Source organism: Exophiala oligosperma (assembly GCF_000835515.1).
Source record: "Exophiala oligosperma strain CBS 72588 unplaced genomic scaffold supercont1.8, whole genome shotgun sequence".
Classification (NCBI taxonomy): domain Eukaryota; kingdom Fungi; phylum Ascomycota; class Eurotiomycetes; order Chaetothyriales; family Herpotrichiellaceae; genus Exophiala; species Exophiala oligosperma.
Genome location: NW_015622825.1, coordinates 237,321 through 258,404, shown reverse-complemented (window position 1 = coordinate 258,404; position 21,084 = coordinate 237,321). Strand labels below are relative to the sequence as shown.

General features: G+C 52.9%; 9 protein-coding genes across 9 annotated transcripts; 4 read left to right on the top strand and 5 right to left on the bottom strand.

The window, feature by feature from the left end:
• Positions 1-294: 294 nt before the first annotated feature.
• PV06_08130 (uncharacterized protein) lies at positions 295-1,726 on the bottom strand. The gene is made up of 3 exons (XM_016409434.1): positions 1,199-1,726; positions 924-1,148; positions 295-867 (listed from the first exon to the last, which is right to left on the bottom strand). The coding sequence occupies exons 1-3, from the start codon at positions 1,583-1,585 to the stop codon at positions 439-441; spliced, it is 1,041 nt and encodes a 346-aa protein (XP_016259742.1). The 5' UTR covers positions 1,586-1,726; the 3' UTR covers positions 295-438.
• Positions 1,593-3,122, top strand: PV06_08129 (uncharacterized protein). The gene is made up of 4 exons (XM_016409433.1): positions 1,593-2,205; positions 2,262-2,286; positions 2,342-2,501; positions 2,556-3,122. Exons 1-4 carry the CDS (start codon positions 1,998-2,000, stop codon positions 2,607-2,609), a joined length of 447 nt encoding a protein of 148 aa, XP_016259741.1. The 5' UTR covers positions 1,593-1,997; the 3' UTR covers positions 2,610-3,122.
• On the bottom strand, positions 2,715-5,325 carry PV06_08128 (uncharacterized protein). Its single transcript, XM_016409432.1, has one exon. It carries the CDS (start codon positions 5,163-5,165, stop codon positions 2,793-2,795), a length of 2,373 nt encoding a protein of 790 aa, XP_016259740.1. The 5' UTR covers positions 5,166-5,325; the 3' UTR covers positions 2,715-2,792.
• Positions 5,043-7,688, top strand: PV06_08127 (uncharacterized protein). Its single transcript, XM_016409431.1, has 2 exons — positions 5,043-5,738; positions 5,815-7,688. The coding sequence occupies exons 1-2, from the start codon at positions 5,657-5,659 to the stop codon at positions 6,645-6,647; spliced, it is 915 nt and encodes a 304-aa protein (XP_016259739.1). The 5' UTR covers positions 5,043-5,656; the 3' UTR covers positions 6,648-7,688.
• Positions 6,722-7,838, bottom strand: PV06_08126 (phosphoribosylaminoimidazolesuccinocarboxamide synthase). The gene is made up of 2 exons (XM_016409430.1): positions 7,656-7,838; positions 6,722-7,576 (listed from the first exon to the last, which is right to left on the bottom strand). The coding sequence occupies exons 1-2, from the start codon at positions 7,797-7,799 to the stop codon at positions 6,800-6,802; spliced, it is 921 nt and encodes a 306-aa protein (XP_016259738.1). The 5' UTR covers positions 7,800-7,838; the 3' UTR covers positions 6,722-6,799.
• A 900-nt stretch (positions 7,839-8,738) lies between these two features.
• PV06_08125 (uncharacterized protein) lies at positions 8,739-11,132 on the top strand (the record flags this gene model as incomplete). The annotated part of the gene is made up of 8 exons (XM_016409429.1): positions 8,739-8,928; positions 9,098-9,359; positions 9,411-9,540; positions 9,603-9,693; positions 9,752-9,927; positions 9,997-10,219; positions 10,291-10,367; positions 10,464-11,132. 8 exons carry the CDS (start codon positions 8,739-8,741, stop codon positions 11,130-11,132), a joined length of 1,818 nt encoding a protein of 605 aa, XP_016259737.1.
• A 1,118-nt stretch (positions 11,133-12,250) lies between these two features.
• Positions 12,251-14,579, bottom strand: PV06_08124 (uncharacterized protein). The gene is made up of 3 exons (XM_016409428.1): positions 14,434-14,579; positions 13,996-14,374; positions 12,251-13,947 (listed from the first exon to the last, which is right to left on the bottom strand). Exons 1-3 carry the CDS (start codon positions 14,473-14,475, stop codon positions 12,389-12,391), a joined length of 1,980 nt encoding a protein of 659 aa, XP_016259736.1. The 5' UTR covers positions 14,476-14,579; the 3' UTR covers positions 12,251-12,388.
• A 487-nt stretch (positions 14,580-15,066) lies between these two features.
• PV06_08123 (uncharacterized protein) lies at positions 15,067-16,678 on the top strand. The gene has a single exon (XM_016409427.1). It carries the CDS (start codon positions 15,189-15,191, stop codon positions 16,275-16,277), a length of 1,089 nt encoding a protein of 362 aa, XP_016259735.1. The 5' UTR covers positions 15,067-15,188; the 3' UTR covers positions 16,278-16,678.
• Positions 16,416-19,404, bottom strand: PV06_08122 (uncharacterized protein). Its single transcript, XM_016409426.1, has 4 exons — positions 18,451-19,404; positions 18,056-18,375; positions 17,837-17,984; positions 16,416-17,765 (listed from the first exon to the last, which is right to left on the bottom strand). The coding sequence occupies exons 1-4, from the start codon at positions 19,303-19,305 to the stop codon at positions 16,815-16,817; spliced, it is 2,274 nt and encodes a 757-aa protein (XP_016259734.1). The 5' UTR covers positions 19,306-19,404; the 3' UTR covers positions 16,416-16,814.
• Positions 19,405-21,084: the final 1,680 nt, after the last annotated feature.

The following is a 21,084-nucleotide window of genomic DNA, read 5'->3' as shown; positions in this document are numbered from 1 at the left end:
GTAGCAACCCGAAATTCCCTCTTTTCTTGGTACTGCTTCTCGGTGTTTGTGTACCGAAGCACAAAGACTCCCGTTCGAAATCGCAAGCCTATACCGACAGACCTTGAAAGACCGTTTCTCAATTAGGGGTAACACGGCAGAACATACGTCCAGCCAGAACGTGGCGGAGTCCCAGAACTGTCCTACTCGTACATTGCTCGTCCTCACCACGACAAGCTGTCACTGTAAGAAGAGGTCGGCGATGTGGCTGAACGGCTCGAGACCACAGATCACACAGCACTTGAGTTAGGGCCATATATCTCAAAACAAAAGGAAGATTTCGATTTCCTGCCTGGATACGGAGTATGTACATAAAATTGGCCGATCCTGCTGTTTTCAGAATCAGTGGTTTCAAGTCGAGTCGTCGCTCCCACAGCCTGTTACGGTTTCTTTCACTCTCTATTCTTCCTCATCCTCGCCTTCCTCTTCCTCAGCACCTTCGGGCTCAGGGCCAATCTCTTCCAGCTGCTTCTTTCTGAGTTCCCTCATTCGGTCAGCGGGTCCAGGTGGTCGAGTGACCAGGTCAGCAATTTGGCCACGGCCAATCAACGACGCAACGATACTTGCACCGACGACAAAGGTCAGGACGAATCGATACGTTCCGTACCACTTGGGGGCCCAGCCATTGTGCGCGGCTCGGGCATCGTTGTAGTACAAAAAGGTGAAAGCCATGAACTGGGCAATCAGACCGACCTCAGCTGGGAGGAGCAAAGTCGGCCATGCCACGGCGGTAGCGACGATACCCATCGAGTAACGGGGGTATCCCTTGTAGCCACCAAAGCCAGCCCATTCGAGACCCCAGTGAATGGCACCGAGGAAGGAGATGATCTTCAGAATGTCAGTAATGCATTATCAGCGACTTGACCTAGTAGATAACGGCTTACCGAAGCACCATAGCCAAGCTGGATGGGCTCAATGATGTGCAACAGAGCTTCAGCGGTCTCGCCAGACAGGAAGAAGCCTTGGCCGTGCGTTGCTGCGTACTGAATATCGAACGACAAATACACGGTGGTAAGGGAAGTCGCGAGGTAAGGTAAAACACCGGCCATACCGACGTAGAGCGCTTGACGCGGGACCTCGTCCAAGCTAAATGTCTCCTTGATGGTTTTCTATTTCACATCAGCTCGACTTCATTATCAATACACTGGTGTTAACCCACAAAATCGGCGCGGATGCCCTCCATCATGTCTACGTCGTCGTCATGCTCTGCTGTCGTCTCACTAGCCACAGCCCGGGTAGAGGAAGACGCGCTGACAGCTCCTGGCGCAGGCTTCAACACTTGCTTGCCCAGGTTCTCCTCGAATTGCTTTGCTGAAGACTCCCAGCTCGCGGCCTTGTCTGCACCTTTCATTTCATATTTGACGAGGGATGTGTGGAAGGGTCGGGCGACGGTCAGGGACAAGACACGAGCGGACTTGGTAGGTCGAGCAGAAGTTCTCAAGGATGCCCTGAGAATGTGATTGTAGACATTTGCTCGTGGTGCTGGAGCTTGGAAGGAACGCGGAATCGATCGGACGGCGGTTGTGCGGAACATGGTAGCTGACATGATGGCGAGAGAAAGGTTCCTGAGGAACGTGTATAAATTCTCGAGCCGACCAGAGCCAGCTGATATGCAGCTGCAGTACCAGGTGTTGAAGGAGTGGAGAGTGATCTCGTGGTCGCTGGACTGTAGAATATTGAAAGTGAGTCGAGTCGACGAGAAGCTCAATTCCCTGCGCTAGAGCCCAAGCTCCGCAGAAGTTTATCAGGTGATGGCATGTCATTACACGGTAATATGGCGCTTTTCGGCGGGTCATCGTGGCGCATTACAAAACACTTACTCAGGATACGTTCTGGCGTCAGGTGCCAAGCCAAGCAATTGAGCTCCAACCTGCAACTGCGTCCCTCATACGACTCTACGAACTTCAACCTCAGTTGTCTTCCACGGCAAAGTCGCTCTCCACTCATCACAAGTCGCCATGTCCTTTCAACGTGTTGGCCTGCGCTTTGCGCAGCAGATGCGTGCCTTTGCCCCTCGACAGACTCTCCGGTCCAGCCTTCAACAACGATTCGCCAGCACCCATCCGAGCCCTCCAGGACAAGCGGGAAGCAAGTTGGTCGGAGCCCAAGACAATGCTTTCAACAGAGAACGAGCTGCAGTGAAGGCCCATGCTGCTGCCACGAGTGGTGAGTGTCGCTTTTGGACGGTCATTTGGGGCTTCGAGGCTAATGATTCGATGCAGATCTCTGGCGTAGACTTGCAATCTAGTATGAATCCGAGGAAGGGAAAAATCACACAAAAAGCACAAACTAACTCTGGCAGCGTCGTTACTCCTTGCCTGATCCTCGGAGCGATCAACGCCTGGAACCTGTGGAATGAACATTGGGAGCATTGGGAACACCTGCCGCCTCTGGAAGAGCGTGTCGAATACCCATATCAAAACATCCGGATGAAGAACTTCTTCTGGGGAGACGGTGACAAGGTCAGGGAATGAGAGTCTTGGGGTCAAACACACATGCTAACAATGCCGGCGTAGACCCTCTTCTGGAACGACAACGTCAACTACCACAACAAGGACAAGCAACAGTAAATGTAAAGCACGCCAAAGTTGCCAAGTTTGAGCTGGTTGGGAAGTCTGGGGCAATTCTGTACATATGGAGTCCTTCAAAGCAAGAAAGAGCGAAGTTCGTTGCGACTGAAATGGCTTGATCAATCTACCTTGTTCCTACATCATTCACGGGCATAACTGTTCGTTCCCAGACCATGACCCAGATCAGACCCGCTGAGCCCTATACTGCTTCGTTAGCTCGAGATACTGTGTGGCTGTATCATTTGCCAACACTAAATCGCCTCGCCAATGCATGATTGTGGCTTTTTTCTTTAGCATCTCCAACTGGCCCTTTAGATCCTCCACGCGTCGGAATTGCTCATATGCGTGGTCAATATTCTCGACGGCTCTGCTGGTGAACTCCTTCTGTCTCGTGGACTGCTCTTCTTCCGCCCCGGCCATGCCCATGTTCGCGTCGGCCAAGACACCAAACGACCGCGCTGCCATGTGGCAGTCCTGGAACTCGAGAATCCGCGGGATGATGGACACCAAAACGTCGGCGGCCGCGTTGAACTCGTGCAGCTCGTTGAGGATGTTCGCCAGGAGGCCGGTCGACTCCCACAATGCCGGCATGAGCCTTCCTCGGAACGCAATCTGGGATGCCCGCATGACCAGGGAGAACCCCTTCAGTGGGAAGCCGCTTTCAGCCAGGATCCTCGCCTTCAGGTTCAACAGCTGCGTCTGTATCGAAATGTCGCCGATTTCGCGGTCGGGTTTTCCTACCACGCCCTCGACCTTGTCCAGGGCCCTCGTCAGGTTGCCCTGCCGGATCAAAAGATCGATCTCGAGCAGCAACAAATTGAATGCCATCTCGGCTTCGGGCACACCCTGGCCCCTCAACCGTTCAAGCAAATGCTCGGCGGCGATGAGATCTTCCCGGTGCAACAGCCTTCTCGCCTTCAACATGCCGGCATAGACGGTGAGGTATCTCTGGTACTTGACCACCTTCAGCACCTCGGGTGGGGTACTGTTCAGCACCTCCGTGGCCTCGTCGTACCGTCCTCGGTGTACCAGCAACACCGCCATGCGACATTTGGACTTGAGGACGTCTTCTAGAGGTGCATCTTTGGCGTAGGACTGCAAAAACGCCTGCCCGGCCCACCAACTCATGTGTGTCAGGCCGGCGCGGCTGTACGCGGCGCTTCTCATGAGCATCAACGGTCCCATGGCCTTCTGATCGGCGGCCTTGACGGTGCTCAGATAACTCGCCTTGGCGATGTTCTCGAACACGACGGCGAGACTATCGCCGTACTGCAAGCCCAGCTTCGCCTCGCTCAGCAGCGACGTGCTCAGGAGGGTCCACATCTCGGCATCTCTCGCTCGTGCCTTGAGGAATGCCAACCCTTCGACCTCGTTGCCCAGGATCCCCGAGGCGGTGGCAATGTGCCTCCGCTCCCCCGGGAACGACCGGCCGAAGTGGTACACCCAACTCATGCAAAAGTTCAGGCAGGCGACGTCCTTGTTCTCTCGGGCGACGGCGATGGCCTCCTGCATGGCCGAAAGGGCTTCGGCGTAGGAACCCGAATCCGCTTGGAGGATGGCCAGGTTCAACAGGGCGTACTGATAACAACCTCGTTCTCTACTTTGCATGGCGTAATCAAAGTATCGATGTAGATTGTCCAGCGCAGATGAGAAGTTGCCGGCACGCCAGGAATCCAGAAAGATCAGATAGTGACCCAGTTTGGGAACCACCGCGCCAGACTTGCCCATCTCTTGGAGACGGGCCTTCATCCCCTTGGGAAGGCGGCTTCCTAATCGCTGCATTTCCGCGACTTGAAACTCCATGAGCTTCTCGACGTCCTGAATGCTGAAGACACCGTGATAGTGAGGCGGTTTCTCTTCTTCTTCTTCCCTCCCCTCGGCAAGACGCGCGTACATGATTCGGGCGATGGGATGAGAGGAGTCGATGTTCATTTCTGACAGGTTGGCATCCATGCCGGAGGTCGACGAGTCAAGAGGGTGTTTCTTTTCAAAGGCTTGTCGAGTTGGGAGACGGTACGAAATGAAATCTTGCCACAGAGCAATACTGTCTTGAAACTGGAGACGGATGTATTCGAGGTGGCAGCGCCGGATGAAAGCCCCTAGTGGCGAAGTTCCCAGGATGCGGCCATGGACGTTCTCCTCCGGTTCTTCAGATGATGACGGTGGTGGTGGTTGTTCGCGCCGCTCACGGTCGCGAAGAATTTGTTCTCTCGTCTTGGCCAGAAGGCATGGCAAATTCGTGATGAACGCGTCGAGACTATGCGCGCAGTTTATCGACCATAGATGTCTCAGGAGGAGGTCGTACAGTGTCCGACCCGGCCTGGCAGAGTCATGACAGGACAGCTCGGACTCAAAGACTGATACCGGCAAGAATTCGTCGGGATCTTGGGAGGCCAACGTGGTACCAGAAGAAGCCTTGTCCGCCGCCGGCAAGACATTCTTGAGTAAAAACCTCAAAACGTTTGTGGCCGCCGAAGACGGCACCACGTCGTCCTCGGTGTAGAGGTAAGCCAGTACTAGCAGGGTGATCTTTGCAGGGGTAAGAAATCGACCCATAGTGTGGTTGGTGTCATGAGAGACTTTGGGACCGGCAATTTATCCACAGATGAAGGTCGTCGTCGAGATTGTTGACTTTTACATCAGCCATCCTACTAGACATTTGCGCATTGTTTCCCGATTTGTGTTTATTTGGCGGAGCGGTGTTGATGTGTTGATGCTGTTGTGCATATTACAGAGTAATTAATATGTCGATTCGCGTGGATTGCCTGTACAGTATTCTTGACCGTGTCGGGAATCCTGATTGGTGGATTTTGTTTGCTACCGGTGACGTCCTACTTCGCTGCATTCGTTGATCTTTCAGCAGGGTTTGTGGCCGAACATATCTCAGCTGCGACATGCGTTCACAAAGATGAAGCAAGTAGTGGTCGACAGCAGAGTTGCAGAGGTCAAGAATTACAACGGAGCATAGATTTTCTTGTTCAGGTACAACACGACTAGACGATCCGACGAACAGAATCCTCTCTCGAACACCCCCGGGGATCATCACAATGTTCATCCCATCGGTAAGGCGCTGTGCGCCTAGTATATGGAAGAATACTCAAAAAGAGATGGCTAGAGCTACAAAATTTGGTGAGACAAACCTGGGGACGCTGAAAAGCAGGAGAAGACAAGAAGATTGACTGGAATGATCTCTATCGTAAAACAGCTCTCAACCTCGAAGGATTGACTCTACCTGTAACGCCGTACCCCATCTTCGACTTCGCCGACCCCGAAACCATCACGACCCTGAAGACGATGACCGACCGATCGGTGGGAGGATTTTCGACGGCCGAACTCCTCCAAAAACCTGCTGATCCCACCACCAAAACACCTGCGCATGCACTGTTCCGTGGGAACATATCTACAAAACTCCCTGCCGACAGACCCGACGTCAACCGGACGGGCTACGCGGCCTGGCGGAACCAAGACCGAGGGCGGACGTTGTTCGGCGAGCTGTTCTGGAGCGTGGACTCTTACATGTACCTGGCGCTGAGGGTCAAGAGCGACGGGAGGAAGTACTTTGTCAACATCCAGACCGACTCGATCGTCGAGTCGGACATACACCAACACCGGCTGTACACGAAATACCACAAGGGTGCGGAAGGACCGGACAGCCCCGCGCGGTGGGAGACGGTCTGGATCAAACTGCACGAGTTCGTGAGGACGAACCACGGCGTCGTCACGGAACCGCAGTCGGAAATGCTGCGGCAAAAGGTGAAAAGTTTCGGGATCGGCCTCATCGACAGACGACCGGGCCCGTTCGAGCTGGGCGTGGCGGCCTTGTGGGCCACCAACCTGAACGAGCGGGGACAGGTCGACGGGCGGACCGGTTGGGAGCACGGCGACCAGGGCAGTGCCAGGCTGAGCGAAGTGACGGCCGAGAAGTTGGCACAAAGGGAGGAAGAGAAGAGAAATCTGCCACAAGAGAAGAAGGGTTTCCGCGAGAGAGTGCCACACTTTGGCAAGGTTGGCACGCACGACACGTCGGGCCTGAGGTGATTTGAAAAGCCCAGCCGAGTATAAGGAAAAAAAGCAGAAGGACTGCTCATGGAAGGATTAATATTCATTGCGAATTGAAGACGCAAACACGTGTAATATTACACTGTCTGGGGGGCTGGCAATGGACGACCTGAACAGCACAGACTTTTAAATTATTGCAGTTCTTGGACAGCCTCCTGCAACGACTTGCCTACGAGGATCTGGAACGCTTCGAGGTATTTGGCACGAGTCGCCTCGACCACTTCCTCCGGCATGGAGACACCCTCCTTGCCTTTCAAGCCGTTCTTGGTCAACCAGTCTCGAAGGAACTGCTTGTCGAAACTGTCTTGACCTTGGCCGATCTTGTACGTGGACTTGGACCAGAATCTCGAGCTGTCCGGGGTCAGCACCTCATCTATGAGGACGACCTCGTCCGTCTCTTCGTCCAAACCAAACTCGAATTTCGTGTCCGCAATGATGATACCCTTCTCTTTGGCATAGTCTCTCGCAGTCTTGTAGATCTTGAGTGAAAGCTCTTCGATGCGCCGCGCGTACCTCTCCCCGACAATCTGCGCCGCTTGCTCGGTCGAGATGTTTTCGTCGTGTTGGCCTAGCTCGGCTTTTGTGCTTGGGGTGTAGATTGGCTCTGGGAACTCTTGCGACTCCTGTAAACCTTGGGGCATCTTCTTGCCATTCACCTCACCGGTTTTCTTGTACGAAGACCACGCCGAGCCGGTGATGTAGCCTCTGACGATGGCCTCCAGGGGAAACACCTTGAGTTTCCGCACGTGCATGCTGCGGCCCTTGAGCCGCGATACTTGGGCTTGTGGGATGGCAGAGGGTAGATCGAGAGAAAGGAAATGTGTCTTGAGGTCTGGGATTTGTTTCTGGAGGTAGCGGAACCAGTGTGCAGTCATCAACGTGAGGACGAGTCCCTTGTCTGGAATTCCCTAGAAAGCAGCGAAAAGAAAAAGTCGGTGAGCTGCTGGCAGTAGCAAGGATCAAATCAGTAAACAACAGAGAGCGCACATTTTCCATGATAACGTCGTAGGCAGATATTCTATCCGATGCCACGAAAAGCAATGATTTCGAGTCAACATTGTACAGTTCTCGCACTTTGCCCGAGGCGACGAGCGGCAGAGCGTCGCCGAGGTCGGCCTTTACAAAAGCCATCTTTGGTGTTGGTGCTGGTCGAGAGAAATCTTTTGTGAGACTTGTATAACCCAAAAAGTGATTTTAAAGTGAATCAATCCGATCGACTTTTGGCAGGCGCTAAATAAAGTTTCTTTAAACCCCCCTTTGCATATTTGGCGTCTCACGTGATAGTAAAGTAAGGCTGAATGTTCAAGCCTCGTTTGTCATCGCGGAACACACCTTTCCTTCTTACCATCCCATGTTCACGACGGTGACAAGGTCGCTGTCCTACACACATGTCACCTCTACAAAGGGAGTCCCAGCCAAATCTATCGTATACTGACACCCAGTTGTACACACGGGCATCTGCACAGCCATACACAGCTCTCTGTCGATATGGTATGTCGTATGGTTCACTATATCGAATGTTGAAGTTGCCGATACTGGCAGCGTATCTCTACAGCCATCGCGACTCTGTGTCCTCTTGTGTGAACTTGATGTGCACTGAAGGTAAACGTGTTGCGACATCAGCTACACTGCGATCCCACCCATCGTATAATGGCCCTTTCACATTGTCCTTGGAACCGCAACGTGCTCCCCTCCCAACGAGGTCTGTATGCTTGCTTGTAAAACGTGGCCGTCTCCCGACGAAACCGCAATCACTTAGAGGTCTCAACATTCACCAATACACCCCGTTTTTGCCCTTCTATTGAATGGAAACAGTGAACGTTGTCGACCGCCAAGGTTCCCCCACCCACCCCCCTCCGTTTGAGATCCAAGTCAACTCGTCTCACTTTCTTGTTTCCTTGTTCCTCACCCTCTCATCCGTTTACCTCCTGCTTCTTGTTGTTTGGCGAGTATAAAAGTGCTTCTATTCGTCTCAAAAGGTCTGTATATGCTTTCCCCTCCACCAAAGTGGCTTTCCTGGCTGATTTGCATCTGATTCCAGCCTCAAAAACTTCTGCATGGTCGCCCGCAATGTCTTCGCGACTTGCTTCCGCCTCGAAGAGCCCTCCAAAGAGGGTTACCATGCCTCCTCTGCCTCTACCCATCCCCACAGCTCTTTCAAGAGCTTCAACTCCGCCTTCTCCCTCCCCCGCCCGTGGTATGGGCTCTCTAGAGACTGAAATGGGCTTCCTATCAGTCGGCACTACCAATACACGTCCTAGTAAGTGCTTGTACTCCCTTTTCCAAGCCTTCCAAGGGCAATAATGGGGCGAGGCTGGAGGATTCAGGGTCTTTCGCCGCCATTGAGCTCCCGAAACACCTCGTTTCCGCTACTATAGTCTAGAGAATCCAAAGAAATTTGAGGTATACTGACGCCTATGCACTTCTAGGCTCGTCTGCTACCTCCCCCCTTGCTGGGGCTGGCGTCACTCCTCTTCGAGAGGATGATGTCTTTGCTTATGCTCCTCCAACCGGTCCCGCTGCCCTTCGTGGCCTTCCCGGTCATATTTCCCAACGCGTTGATGCAAGCTTCCGTGGTCCTGCTACTGCCTTTGGCAGCTTCGAACCTCGCGCAGACCGCCTCATACAAGGACCAAACGCAAGAAATGCGCAAGGAATCTTTCCTCCTGAAGCTCTCATTTTTGTCGCCAAGTAAGTAGGACGGAAATCAGCAAGAACAGTCCATCACTGACATCCCAGTAGTTTGTCAAGTCAGAAGACTGTGGAGCAACTCCAACAGTCCTGCCACGAAGTCTTTGACGAGTTCGGCACTTGCCACATCTTTGTCAAATACGACCCACGCCGTCATCCGTTTGCTTTTGTTCAGTTTGAGGTGCGCAAAAGAGGGAGAAGGTTCCCCTTTTCCCACTGAAAGTGGGCTGACAAATGCTATAGAACGTCGAAGATGCGAATCAAGCAATGACCTACACCACAGACCTTGAGCTGGATGGCCGCAAGATTCGTTTGGAGCGTGGAAAGGCCGACCGTGAGTCAACGACAGCTTAAAGAGTGTCCTCATACACCATACTAACACTAGCCACAAGGTGCTGTCATAATGTCAAAGAAGGATGGATCTGCTCTGACAGAAGCTGAAGCTCGAGGAGTGCTTGAACCGTACGGGAAAGTCGAGCTCTGTGTGCCTGCGGAAAGCAACCACCTAAACATCCGCGGGATGTACGTCAAATTCGCATTCTATCTCGACTGCCGTGATGCTCTAAAGGTAAGGATGACCACATCCCAGCGACGACAGCATACTAATCCCCAGATTCAGAACCACAACAACATGAAGAGTCCCTACACTATCGTCCTTGCTCCGGCAATGGAGCCACGCTTCAACCTTGGACCTGATGGGTTGCTTATGGTCCGTGGCTTCGCAAGTCCCCGTTCCATCATGGATGCAAGATCAATCTTTGTCGGCAACTTGCCTGAATTCGCCACTCGCCCAGAGGTTGAAGCTCTATTCCAGGAATTCGGCAGCATCATACAGACAAACATTATCAAGAAGGCTTTCAGTAAGTCGCCAGTCCAGCCTTTGGTTCCTGCCTTTCCCTTTGCCCCCATACAGACGCTGACTCTTGGACAGCCGACGGAGGAATCAACGTCTTTGCATTCGTTGAATTCGCACACCCCAACGAAGCAGATCGAGCATCTCTCGCCGAGGTAAGTTCAGTTTGGCCATCCCTTTTCCGCCTGCGGACAAGCCCACATGATCTCCCCTCAACACCTGGGTACGTACTAACTAACCCCCTACCGCAGCGTGAACTGCATGGAAACAAGCTCCGAATCGAGCCCAAAGAATACTCTTCTCGCCGAGCATCTCGGTTCAACATTGAAAAGCCCATCGTTCATCATCATGCTCCTCGCTACAACCACAACCACAACAACAACCACACGGGTCCTATGATGATGAATAGGGGTGGTGGAGGAGGAGGACCACGCGCGTACGACTACAACTACCACCACCCTTCTTCTTCGGCGGCGGCGGCGGTGGTGCGACAATTTCCAGTCTACACCAACAACACCTCGACTCCGTACCACAACCCTCCGGGAGCTCCTACCCTCTACCATGCTCAGCCCATCTTCAACCCGATGATGACGCAAGTCGAAACTCCACCTCACCACAGCTACGGGATGAACAACAACGGCCAAGGCTACGGACACGGTCACGGTCATGGACATCAGAGCAACATTGCAGCCCTGCCAGGTTCGGCGGCAGCATACCAAACCCCTCCGTCGTCGTCCAACAACTACGCCCAGCACGCCCTCCCTTTGGGTTTGTTCACTCCCACTCCTCAGGGCAACAACAACGACTACGGCGGCGGCAGCTACGCTTCTTCGCATCCGTGGGTGGTTCCCAACAACGGCGCCGCGCCGGGACATCATTACAACACCAACACCGACAACGAAGGCACCTACTGGCGCTAGGGCCGACAACTCGTCCACTCACAGGATTCGACCTGCGGGGGGGGTGTACGGTGGGTGGGCAAGTGCTTTACGTTCATCGTGGACAAGTCAAATCAGCCGAGAAGGCGTGGATGGTGGATGATGGTGCGGATTTTTTGCTTCTTCAATGCTTCATTTCACGGACGTACCAGAGAGTCAAAGTTTATTCTTAAGGTCTCCCACCACAAAGACTCGAGCTACGAGATACGAGCTACGGAAGCACATCACATTCATCTTCATCACCTCGAAAAAAAAACGAAAAAAAAAACACCTCTCTCTCTCTCTCTCTCTCTCTCTCTCTCTCTCTCAACGTACATACTCACAGAAAGAGAGACTGAGAGACTGAGTGAGTGCGAGAGAATGGGTTCGCATTAGATATGCACCTGGGCGCTGCTAATGGAGATTGATCGGGGGCTGTTAGATACAGGCACAAACAAAAAAGCTCAAATGGACATTATTCCCATGGGAGCACACACAAAAACAGACACGGACAGATCAGAGCCATGCTCTCTCTCTCTCTCATGAGACAGAGAGAGAATTTACCTTGAATCATGATTGATGAATGATAATATTCATCAACGGCCTCCTCCGGTGAGAGAGAGCGAGAGAGCGAGAGAGAGAGGCACAACGAGCAACTTGCTGCCGATGCATATCAATTGATTCATTGATCATACATTTCTCCCATTCCCTGTTGCGCTCATCACGAGAACTCGTCGAAGAGTGTACGTCTGTAGACTTGTAAATCCGTAGGCTTTGTAGATTCACATGAACAAACTACCCTGATGTCGAAAAACGATCAAACGCCGTCGGTACCCGGCACACAAATGTGCCCCAACTGAAACAAAGTATCTAGACTCGACCGTCGAAACCAAAAAAAAAGAGTGAATCCCGAGACAACTTTCATTGACCATTCCTTCATTCATCACAGGGTTTCGGAAGAGTCAAGAATCTATCGAGTCTTCAGTCTTTACTGTTGACTATCATCGTGACTGTCGGGAGAGCCAAAAAAAATTCAAGACTGAAACAGGTCATGTTCACCTACACAAGATAAAAATCCCACAAACCATTCAATTTCATCAATAGTATCTAACTAATCACGATGACTCTCCAAGGTACGTTCCCAGAAAAGACTAAAGGTACAGTCCAGTGCATCCAAGCACCCAAAAACATATCATTTCATGTCTCATACGTGGGTCATAATAGTGCATCTCACACATCTAGGCAAGATTTGGTGACGCCTAGGTCTGGATCATGGTGGGAGGGGTTTCAGGGTTTGTGTTTGAATTGGCCTGCAGGTTCTCCAGCAACTCTCCAGACATGCCGTCCAGTTCCTCCTCCTTCATACCTGTCGCAATGGCTACCAGTTTACGGTGCTTCCCAACCTTTTCACCTGTGCCAGCCTCGCCCATGAGCTTCGCGATCTCCAAAACCCAATACTTCCTCATGGCTTGTTGCTGATTGAGTTCGATGGCCCAAGGCAAGGACGCGCGCATCTCATCAGCCGATAAAGGTTGAGGGTTCGTAAACCTGAAAGCCTGCGGGTTGATTTGTTTGTCCTGTTGGAAGATCTCCTGTTGAAGTGTACCGTGCTCTTTCTGTTCGAGAAGAGATCGAATCTCACCCAAGCAGGCATCGTATTGCTGCCTTAACGCCGGAATCTTGGACGCATCTTCTGCCTTGGCCATCAGAGTAAAAGTCTCCTGGCGGATTTTGTGTCGCTGAGCTTCAAAGTCGGATAAAGCCTGCTTTGCTTCGGCAATCTCTGTATCTTTCTCATTCATTTGAGAGTCGTACATGTCTGCCAATTTGTAACTACCTTCGTCCATGAGAGGTCCAATCTTGTCGAGGACAAGGGAAGCTGCCCGTGAAATGGCATCCTTCTGACGCTTGCGTCGTGCTTGTTTGGCAGTGAAAGACTCACCCGTTCTTGGAGGGGAAGAACCAGGCTGCTGGAGGCTTTCTTTCTTCTCACGAAGGGCTCGGAGATATTCATTGGCAGTCTCCCCTTTCAAGTTGGGAAGCTCGCCGGCTTCAGGACAGTGGTTCAGGAGGAACGTCGCTACCTTGACACATCCATTTCTGATGGCACATAAGGCTGCTGTGTCGTGATTGGTGTCGACCGAGGTCAGCAAAGCATGAACATAGTTGGATCCCATCTCCTGCATCTTGTTGATCAAGACTTCGCAATAATATCGAGCACAACTCCATTTACCCCTGGACCGCGATGACTCGGCAATGTGATGGAATACAGTCGCACCATGCCAATCTCTCTCAACAATCGTACCCGAGAGAGCTTGGACAATCTTGGGAAATGTGCGCTTGTCGTAATTGTTGGTGAACAAGACGGCTCGGATCAAAGGAGTTTCTCCACCACTGGTGTTTTGAGCAGCAGGACTAGCACCTCGTGCCAACAGGTCACGGGCAATTTGCACATCACCCATGGCACAGGCCCAGTGTAGAGCGTTGTTCCCCAAGTTATCAATGGGGCGATCGACAGCGAAATTCGCAGGTGGTTCAGGAGGGAGAATGTTGGAGGAAGCAGGATCGTCCCCAGCAGTGACGAAATAATCTAGTAACTCATCGCCGTACATCGTGTGTTCCAGATCAGTAGCGCCAGCAGAGTGCTCCTCGAAGTCACGTTGTTTGCGCTTTCTCGATGCTGCAGAATTCTGAGAGAGGGCCATGAAGTCGTCGTCGGCCATGAACGAGGCAGTCTCTGGTGTCGGATCTCTACTCTCATGGTACTGAGCGCTACCCACGTCGAAGTTTTCGACCGGCTGGTAGGGTTGGGTTTGAACTGTATCTCGTCAGAATGAACAATCTGGTGGTTATTCAAATGTCTTACCGGGCTGTGCTACTGCCTTCTTTGGCGCCGCATGCTTGTTCTGTTTCGGGCGATTCGACGCAGCGGTGGTATGCTTCGGGGCAGGCGGTGGGCTTCGATCGCCAGGGACATAGTCGAAGATGGCAGAAATGCGACTCAAGGTTCCATGCTTCTCTGCCAACATGCGCCCTTCAGAGAGCGGAATCCATGTGCCCTGGTACTTTCCATATCCACCCTGAATTTTCTCATGGACACCCTTCTGCACTTCTCTTTCCAAAATTCTTGTCCTGGCAGGTTTATCGAAGCCGGCGATTTTGAGAATATGTGTGGCATTGACCCAGTCGTCGGACCGACGTCGCATGACGTGGTCGGTGCCGATTTTGAGCTCGTAGACGGGCACCTACAGGCCGAGGGTCAGTCTAATGTGGGGTGAGGACAAAGAGAGAGGTGGTTACTGACATTGCTGTAGGTAGCAGAGTAGATGTCTCTGTTGGTCGACATGGCTGGCTCTGCACAGCGAGGTGATATCAACGCGTCAAAGACTTTGATCAGTCGATAGCCGTCCTGGATTCATCGATATGTTTGCTCGTTTGAGGTCCGTGTCGGGAGGTCTAGAGATACAATTTACGCGTTGGTCGCAGCTGAATGTCAAACGACGCGTCGAGAATTCAGGAGTTGCTCTTTGCCCGCGAAATGACTAAGCCGCATTCAATCGCCAAACCGCGAGGCTGAGAAAAAGATGCAGTCACGTGAACACCTCAGCCTCGTCAGCCCGCAAGCGAGAGAGGCGGATATACTGTAGAGATGGCGCTATTCCTCTTTGGGTCATGTACCGAGAAATGTCCTTCTCGCTTTGTAATGTGCGTCATTGATTTGTCTTCATCAGGGACTTGCATGATGACTTTTCTCTCTCTACAACGCAGCGCCTTTGACAAATTGAATCGGCGACTAATGGAGTTTTGTTGCTGGCTTGCTCTTCGATTTGATACCATTCAACGTCATTGCTTCCAGTGGCTGACACAGCAGGGCAGTTCTTTTCTCAGATGAATACGCAGTATGGAGTACATACAAATATATATACTGATCATTTCAACAGCCTCAATGCTCGTACTCGTGTGTTCCATTGATCATACCTAGACTGTCACAGCACCCCGTAACACAATCTTACACAGAGACCCCGAGATATACGGACTTCGGCATCTAATCTGTAATCCATGAAAGCCTCCAGCGCCCTCCGATCTACTGCTACTCGTATCCGAGTGGCTTCCCCACTCTACAAAAGAGGCGCCTTCTCCCCGCGCTCTCTCTCTTCTTCCCATCATCCGTCCGCAACCAGATTCTTCGGTAGCAGCACTTCCCTCTCCTCCCACGCCGCCGCTGCCTCCAACAACATGACGACCGGCTCGTTCAAATACATCGACCGATCCTCGTTCGTCGACAGCGATGTCGCGTTCGTCAAGCCCTGGGCCAAGGTCGATGGACCGGGCTACTCGTTCAAATTGGCGGATTACGAACGTCCCGTCGAGAACCTCCGAGGGCAAGAGTCAAAATTCAACACCGACAACGCCGGCTTTGCGGTGTACACGTATCCCGCCCGGGAAAAGTCCTTCACGGACGACGCGGCCGTGCGAGAAGGGTACTACGCAGAGGTGGAGAAACTTCTCCGCGACAAACTGCCCGGCGTGAAGAAGGTGGTGTTGTTTGACCATACGATCCGGCGGCGGGAAAAGGCGTCTCCCCGTCAACCCGTACAGCAAGTCCACGTCGACCAGACACCCCGCGCGGCAGAGGCCAGAGTGCGCCGGCACCTACCCGCGGCCGAAGCCGAGGAGCTCCTGAAAGGCCGATACCAGATCGTCAACGTGTGGCGGCCGATCGCCAACAAGGCCTCCGACTTCCCTCTCGCCCTGATAGACTGGAGGACGACGTCTCCCGAGGATTTTGTGAAGGTCGATCTCCTCTACCCCAAGCGCCAAGCCACCAACGGCGTTCAAGACGACGATGACCGGGGCAAGGAAGTCCTCCCGGATCCCACCTCGGCCAGTTCGACCGAGGGATACGAGGTGAAGGGAGAAACGTACTCCGTCGCGCCCAACGAGAGTCACAAATATTACTACGTGAAGGACATGTCACCGGACGAGGTCTTGTTCATCAAGTGTTTCGACTCTGTCAGCCAGAATGTCGGGGGCACAAAGGGCCTGAGTGACGGAACACCTCATACTGCCTTTGTTGATCCGCAAACGAGCCCCGACGCACCTGGCCGTCAAAGTATCGAGGTTAGAGCTTTGGTGTTTTACGAATAAACCCATTGACAACTTCGCGTCTGCAACCTTTTCATTGAAAAAGACCTCGGGGGCATTTCATGACTTTCGAGACTAGCATTGTTGAAGTTTGGGCATGGTGTATATTTCAGCGATTGTTGTTTTCAAGAACAATACTTGGATTTCTTCACATTCTGGTCCAGTTGCTTCTCTGGCTTGTACTCCTTACTCGTAATTTCCACTTTTCAATTCGTGCTCGTATGGATACGAGGACACCAATTAACATTCGAGAAAGCTTGACAATTTTGGGACGAACTAAAGAGACGGACCGCGTGTGTATATTGGAATTAGCTAGATTTACACAAAAGAATGATTGACACAAGGGTCAGGCATCACGGGAATGTAACCGGAACCAGAACAAAATTATACTGCATACATAATAGCTCCTTCTTGCTGCTTACTGCTGGCGTTCCATTTCGGTTCGGACCATTGACGACCACCTCCCGAGGGTATTGACAAGGTCAAAGAAGGGTGACCCCACTCAATGGCCGATATTTTTGCCGGGGGGTTTGGGGGGTTTCAATGCTTTCGGACGACGTTCCTGTGGGACATCCGGTGGTTCTGGAGGTGTCTCGCCTTGAGACCGGACTCGTAGGGGTGTCTGTGGGGGGCGGAGGCCTCGTAGGTCCCGTAAGAGGCACACTCGTCCTTGAAGTCGCCGTCGTAGTAGCCCTTGGCGTCGATCTCGCCGGGCCTCTCGAGGAACTGGAGACCCATGCCGCCATCGGCGTGCCAGATGATGTGGCAGTGCATGATCCAGGCACCCGGGTTGTCGGTCTCGAAGCCGATCACGGTCCAGCCGGACACGAACGACTGGGGGCTGCCCGCGCCGAAGAGCAGCGTCGTGTCACGCCGGACGGGGTTCTGGAAGTTGAGTTGGCCCACCATGTCGGAGGTGAAGACCCCCTTGCCTTGGCCCAGCACGGAAAAGTCGTGGCCGTGCAAGTGCATCGGGTGGGACGTCTGGAAGTTGTTCTGGATGACAAAGTAGACCCAAGCGTTGGCGGGGCCGTCGAGGACGGCCGAGTTGCCAAAGTAGGAGCTGTTGTACCCCAGGTTGGGCAGCGTCGCGAGCGTCTTGAGGGTGGGTTCGCTGTAGGTCACGTTGATGGCCTTGTTGGCCGCCGGAGCACCGCTGTTCTCGGAGAGGTCCTTCAAGCCACCCAGGTACCATCGGACGACGGGGCCGTACTCGCCAAAGTCTTGCGACCCGGCGTTGCCACCGGGGAGGAGCTTGACGGAGTCCTGGAACTCGGACACGGAACCGGCGTTCTTGGAGTCGTGAGGGATGAGTTTGCCGAGAGGCTCGTCCAGACAGTCGGTCGCGGTGATGGTGAAGTTGTCAGCCTTTGGAGCACCGCAGGATCCTTCGTAGGTGAAGACACCGTTGGAAGTGCCGAGACCGTCGTTCAAGCTTCGGATACCACAACCTGTCTGGGTGACTGCGCGTAGGAAGTAAGCTCCTTCGGGCTATATTCGCCGTGCGTTAGTGTACCAGTAGGAACACCAGCCGAAAAAGAGTCAGTCGAGGCTTTGCTTACCTGGTCCATCTCGACGATGACGTTGTAACGTTGACCACTTTGAATGTGGAGAACGTCAGTCTCGTAGGGAACGATCGGAGTAAAGTCTGCCGATACAACCTTCATCTTGTGGTGATCAAAGTGCACAATGTAGGAGGATTGAGCAGAACTGGTGGGGACCATGTCAGCGTTCGGGACGGACTTTGTGAAGGGAAAGGGGAGCCCGTTGTGAGATCCTACCTGTTGATGATACGGAAGAGATGCTTCTTGCCCTTCTTGACGGTCCATTGGGCACTCTCACCCTTGGTTCCGTCTGGAGATTTGTTCTTGCCGTTGAGCAGGTAGTTGGTCGCCGGCGGCAGCGCTCCTCGGACACGGGCAATGTTGTAAGCCATTTGGAAGATAGTCTGGTTGAAAGCTTCATCGATCATGACAGAACCCATGTCCAGGTCGTAGTTGGCAGTGGCAGGGCCGTGGATGATGATGGGGCCTCGGCAACCGGCACCGTACTGCGAGAGAGCGTGGGAGTGGTACCAACCAGTGCCGTACGTGCTGGCATGCTAATAAGATTGTCAGTGATGAAGTCCTGAGAATCAATTCGAGGGACCATGAGCGACTCGAGCCATCACACTTACCCACTTGTAGACGCGAGCGGCGCCAGGAGCAATGCCGCACTCGGAGACACCAGGCACACCGTCCTGGTCATTGGTGCCAGTCTGTCGGATACCGTGCCAATGGATGGTGGTGGCATTGGTGGTCAAGCCGTTGACGACGGTGACTTCAACCATATCACCCCAGTTGGCCACAATGGCCTCACCTGGAGATTGACCGTTGATGGCGAAAGAGTGCTTGAGAGTGCCATCGTAGTCGAGTTGTTCTTCGGTAATGGTCAGAGTGTATTTCTTGGTCTGGCCGGTGTAGAAGGTCTTGTGGGTGTCATCGTCGACCGATTTGCCAACACACCAGTGGCTTCTGTCATCTGGACCGTTGCAGCGAGGCTCAGGCAGACCGGTGGCCGTGGACGCTGTTCCATTCTGGCACGCGGACGAGGTGGTGGTCGTCAGAGTGGCGGACGAGGAGCTGCTGCTCGTGACGCCTGATGTGTAGCTTGTCGAGCTGCTGTTTCCATAGTGTGGTGCAGAGGTCGTGCTGGCGGTGGGGACGCCAGTGGTGGACCAAGACCAAGTCCCAGAGGTGGTCGACGATCCCCAAGATCCGGACGATGTGACAATTGTCGAGCTAGGTCCCTCACCGCCGGCGGTTGTGGTGGTGGTGGTCGCAGCGCTGCCAGGAGTCGTCGTCCAATCCTCCCATGGTAGCTTGGTCGGGAGGGTATCGGCCTCGCAGGTGAAGAACTCGGTCAGAGGGCAGACGGTGATGGTTCTCGTCGTGGTGACCTCAACGATAACATCTCCCTCTTCCGGTCCGTTCGCAAACACCCCCAAAGAGTGCAGCGGCAAAAGCGCCGCCAAATATTTCAGTGATCTCATGATCAACGTAAAAGGAGCGACAAGGAAAACGAAAGGACGAAAGCAAAATGCTTTCAAAATAATATCACGACGCGATTGTGAAAATGAGCGTAGTGAGAAAAAAAACAGATGAGAGCAAGAATCGCGGTTTACCTCTCACCTTTCTACTAATATGACTGTTGGTCTTCGACCGGTCCATTTTTGGAAAATCTTCGCTTACCGCAAGCCACGGTCGCGGCCTCGAGGTGTATGATTTCAGGCCATCTCACGCAAAAGATGGACGACGCGAAACACCATCACTCCACATGGAGCTTTGCTTTGGCGAGCCCAAGGTCGGCGACTCAAAAGATTTTACGTTGGAGGAGATTGGGCGGATCTTCGAATAGGAGAAAAACAGTGTAAAGAAGTCCATTTCGAGACGGGCCAAGTTCTTGGTATTTCTTGTCAGTTTTTACCCGCCGCAGAAAAGTCTTGGGGTGGTGATCAAGACTTGGAGAGAGATTAAATACCCATGGCCAAGCTCACCAGTGCCAGGGGGGTAGTGAGACACCCGATTCGGCGCGTGTGATGGACGTGGCATAACCAAACATCGCGGACAGCCTGAACTCTTGGTACTTGTGAGAAAAGCCATTGCAGTGTACACGAGAACGGTCGGTGATGTATGTGTGTGTGTGTGTGTGTGTGTGTGTGTGTGTGTGTGTGGATGAGCTTGTATTCGAGACACCGTCATCAATCAAGATAATGTGAAAGGTTCCGAGTAGACGGGTTGAAGGGGGGCAGACCACACACTGTCATGTTTGGCTCCAGGGGGGATTTTGCCAAGGCTGAAGGACCCTTTTCGGGAAAGATCCTCTAGCTGGAAAGGGCTTAGCGTTAATCGGTAGCCTTGCCGCTTGCAAAGAAGTCACTGTCAAAGGGGGACGATCCGCTTACGATCCGCTTAGGTGAAGCCCCCGTCCAAATGTCAGGGGGCCGAGCACATCCGGCCTTGTCTTCCACGTTGTGCAGCGCGCTTTGACCGCGTCCAAAGACTCAAGCTTTCTACGGAGAAGTCCATGTCCATGGTCCTCGCCCAGTATCCCGGAGCGATACAAGACAGAGAGAAGCACATGAATCTGGCCCCGGCTGTTAGGACACTTTAAGCGATTGTTGATCTCGGTTGCTGTGAACTCATCTGCTGAGGTGTTGTCGGTACAATACATACGGATGGCTGGAGCTTGCCTGACTGAACACGTGAAGAAAGAATTATGGTTCGAAAACTCCAGGACAAGTATGGTGAATTGTGAGCTGTGTCGATCAGGAGCTTTTCTTTTGCTTGGTACGGAGTATTATCATCAACAACAACGCCCCTGTCTCAGCAACATTTATGGCCCAACTGCTCCTGCAAGGCGTAGCGAGGCATGGCAAGGCTTCAACATCGCCGACGTCCGAAGTTGTCGAAATTCAAGTCAGAAGCTTCGACGAAATAGCATGTCTCTGCAAAGTCTATCGCTGGACGATCTGCTTGAAAGTAGTGATCCTTCACATTATCATTGTAAGGCTGCCCTCTGGGCTTTCGTAGCCCGAGATTGACAGTACACAGTACTGGTCATCGACTGGCCAAATGTGATCATCCTTGGCAACACAACTATCCGTATTTACGGATGATTGTGAATCCTTCACTCCTGCTTGGGAATGAGGTTACAGCCAACATGTCATGTTCCACGTTCCATCATCTCGTAATCTCTGGAGAGGCAATACCCACAGGGCGCAGCAAGTGTCAACAACGGACTGCTGGGAGAACACCCATGACCGGAGATC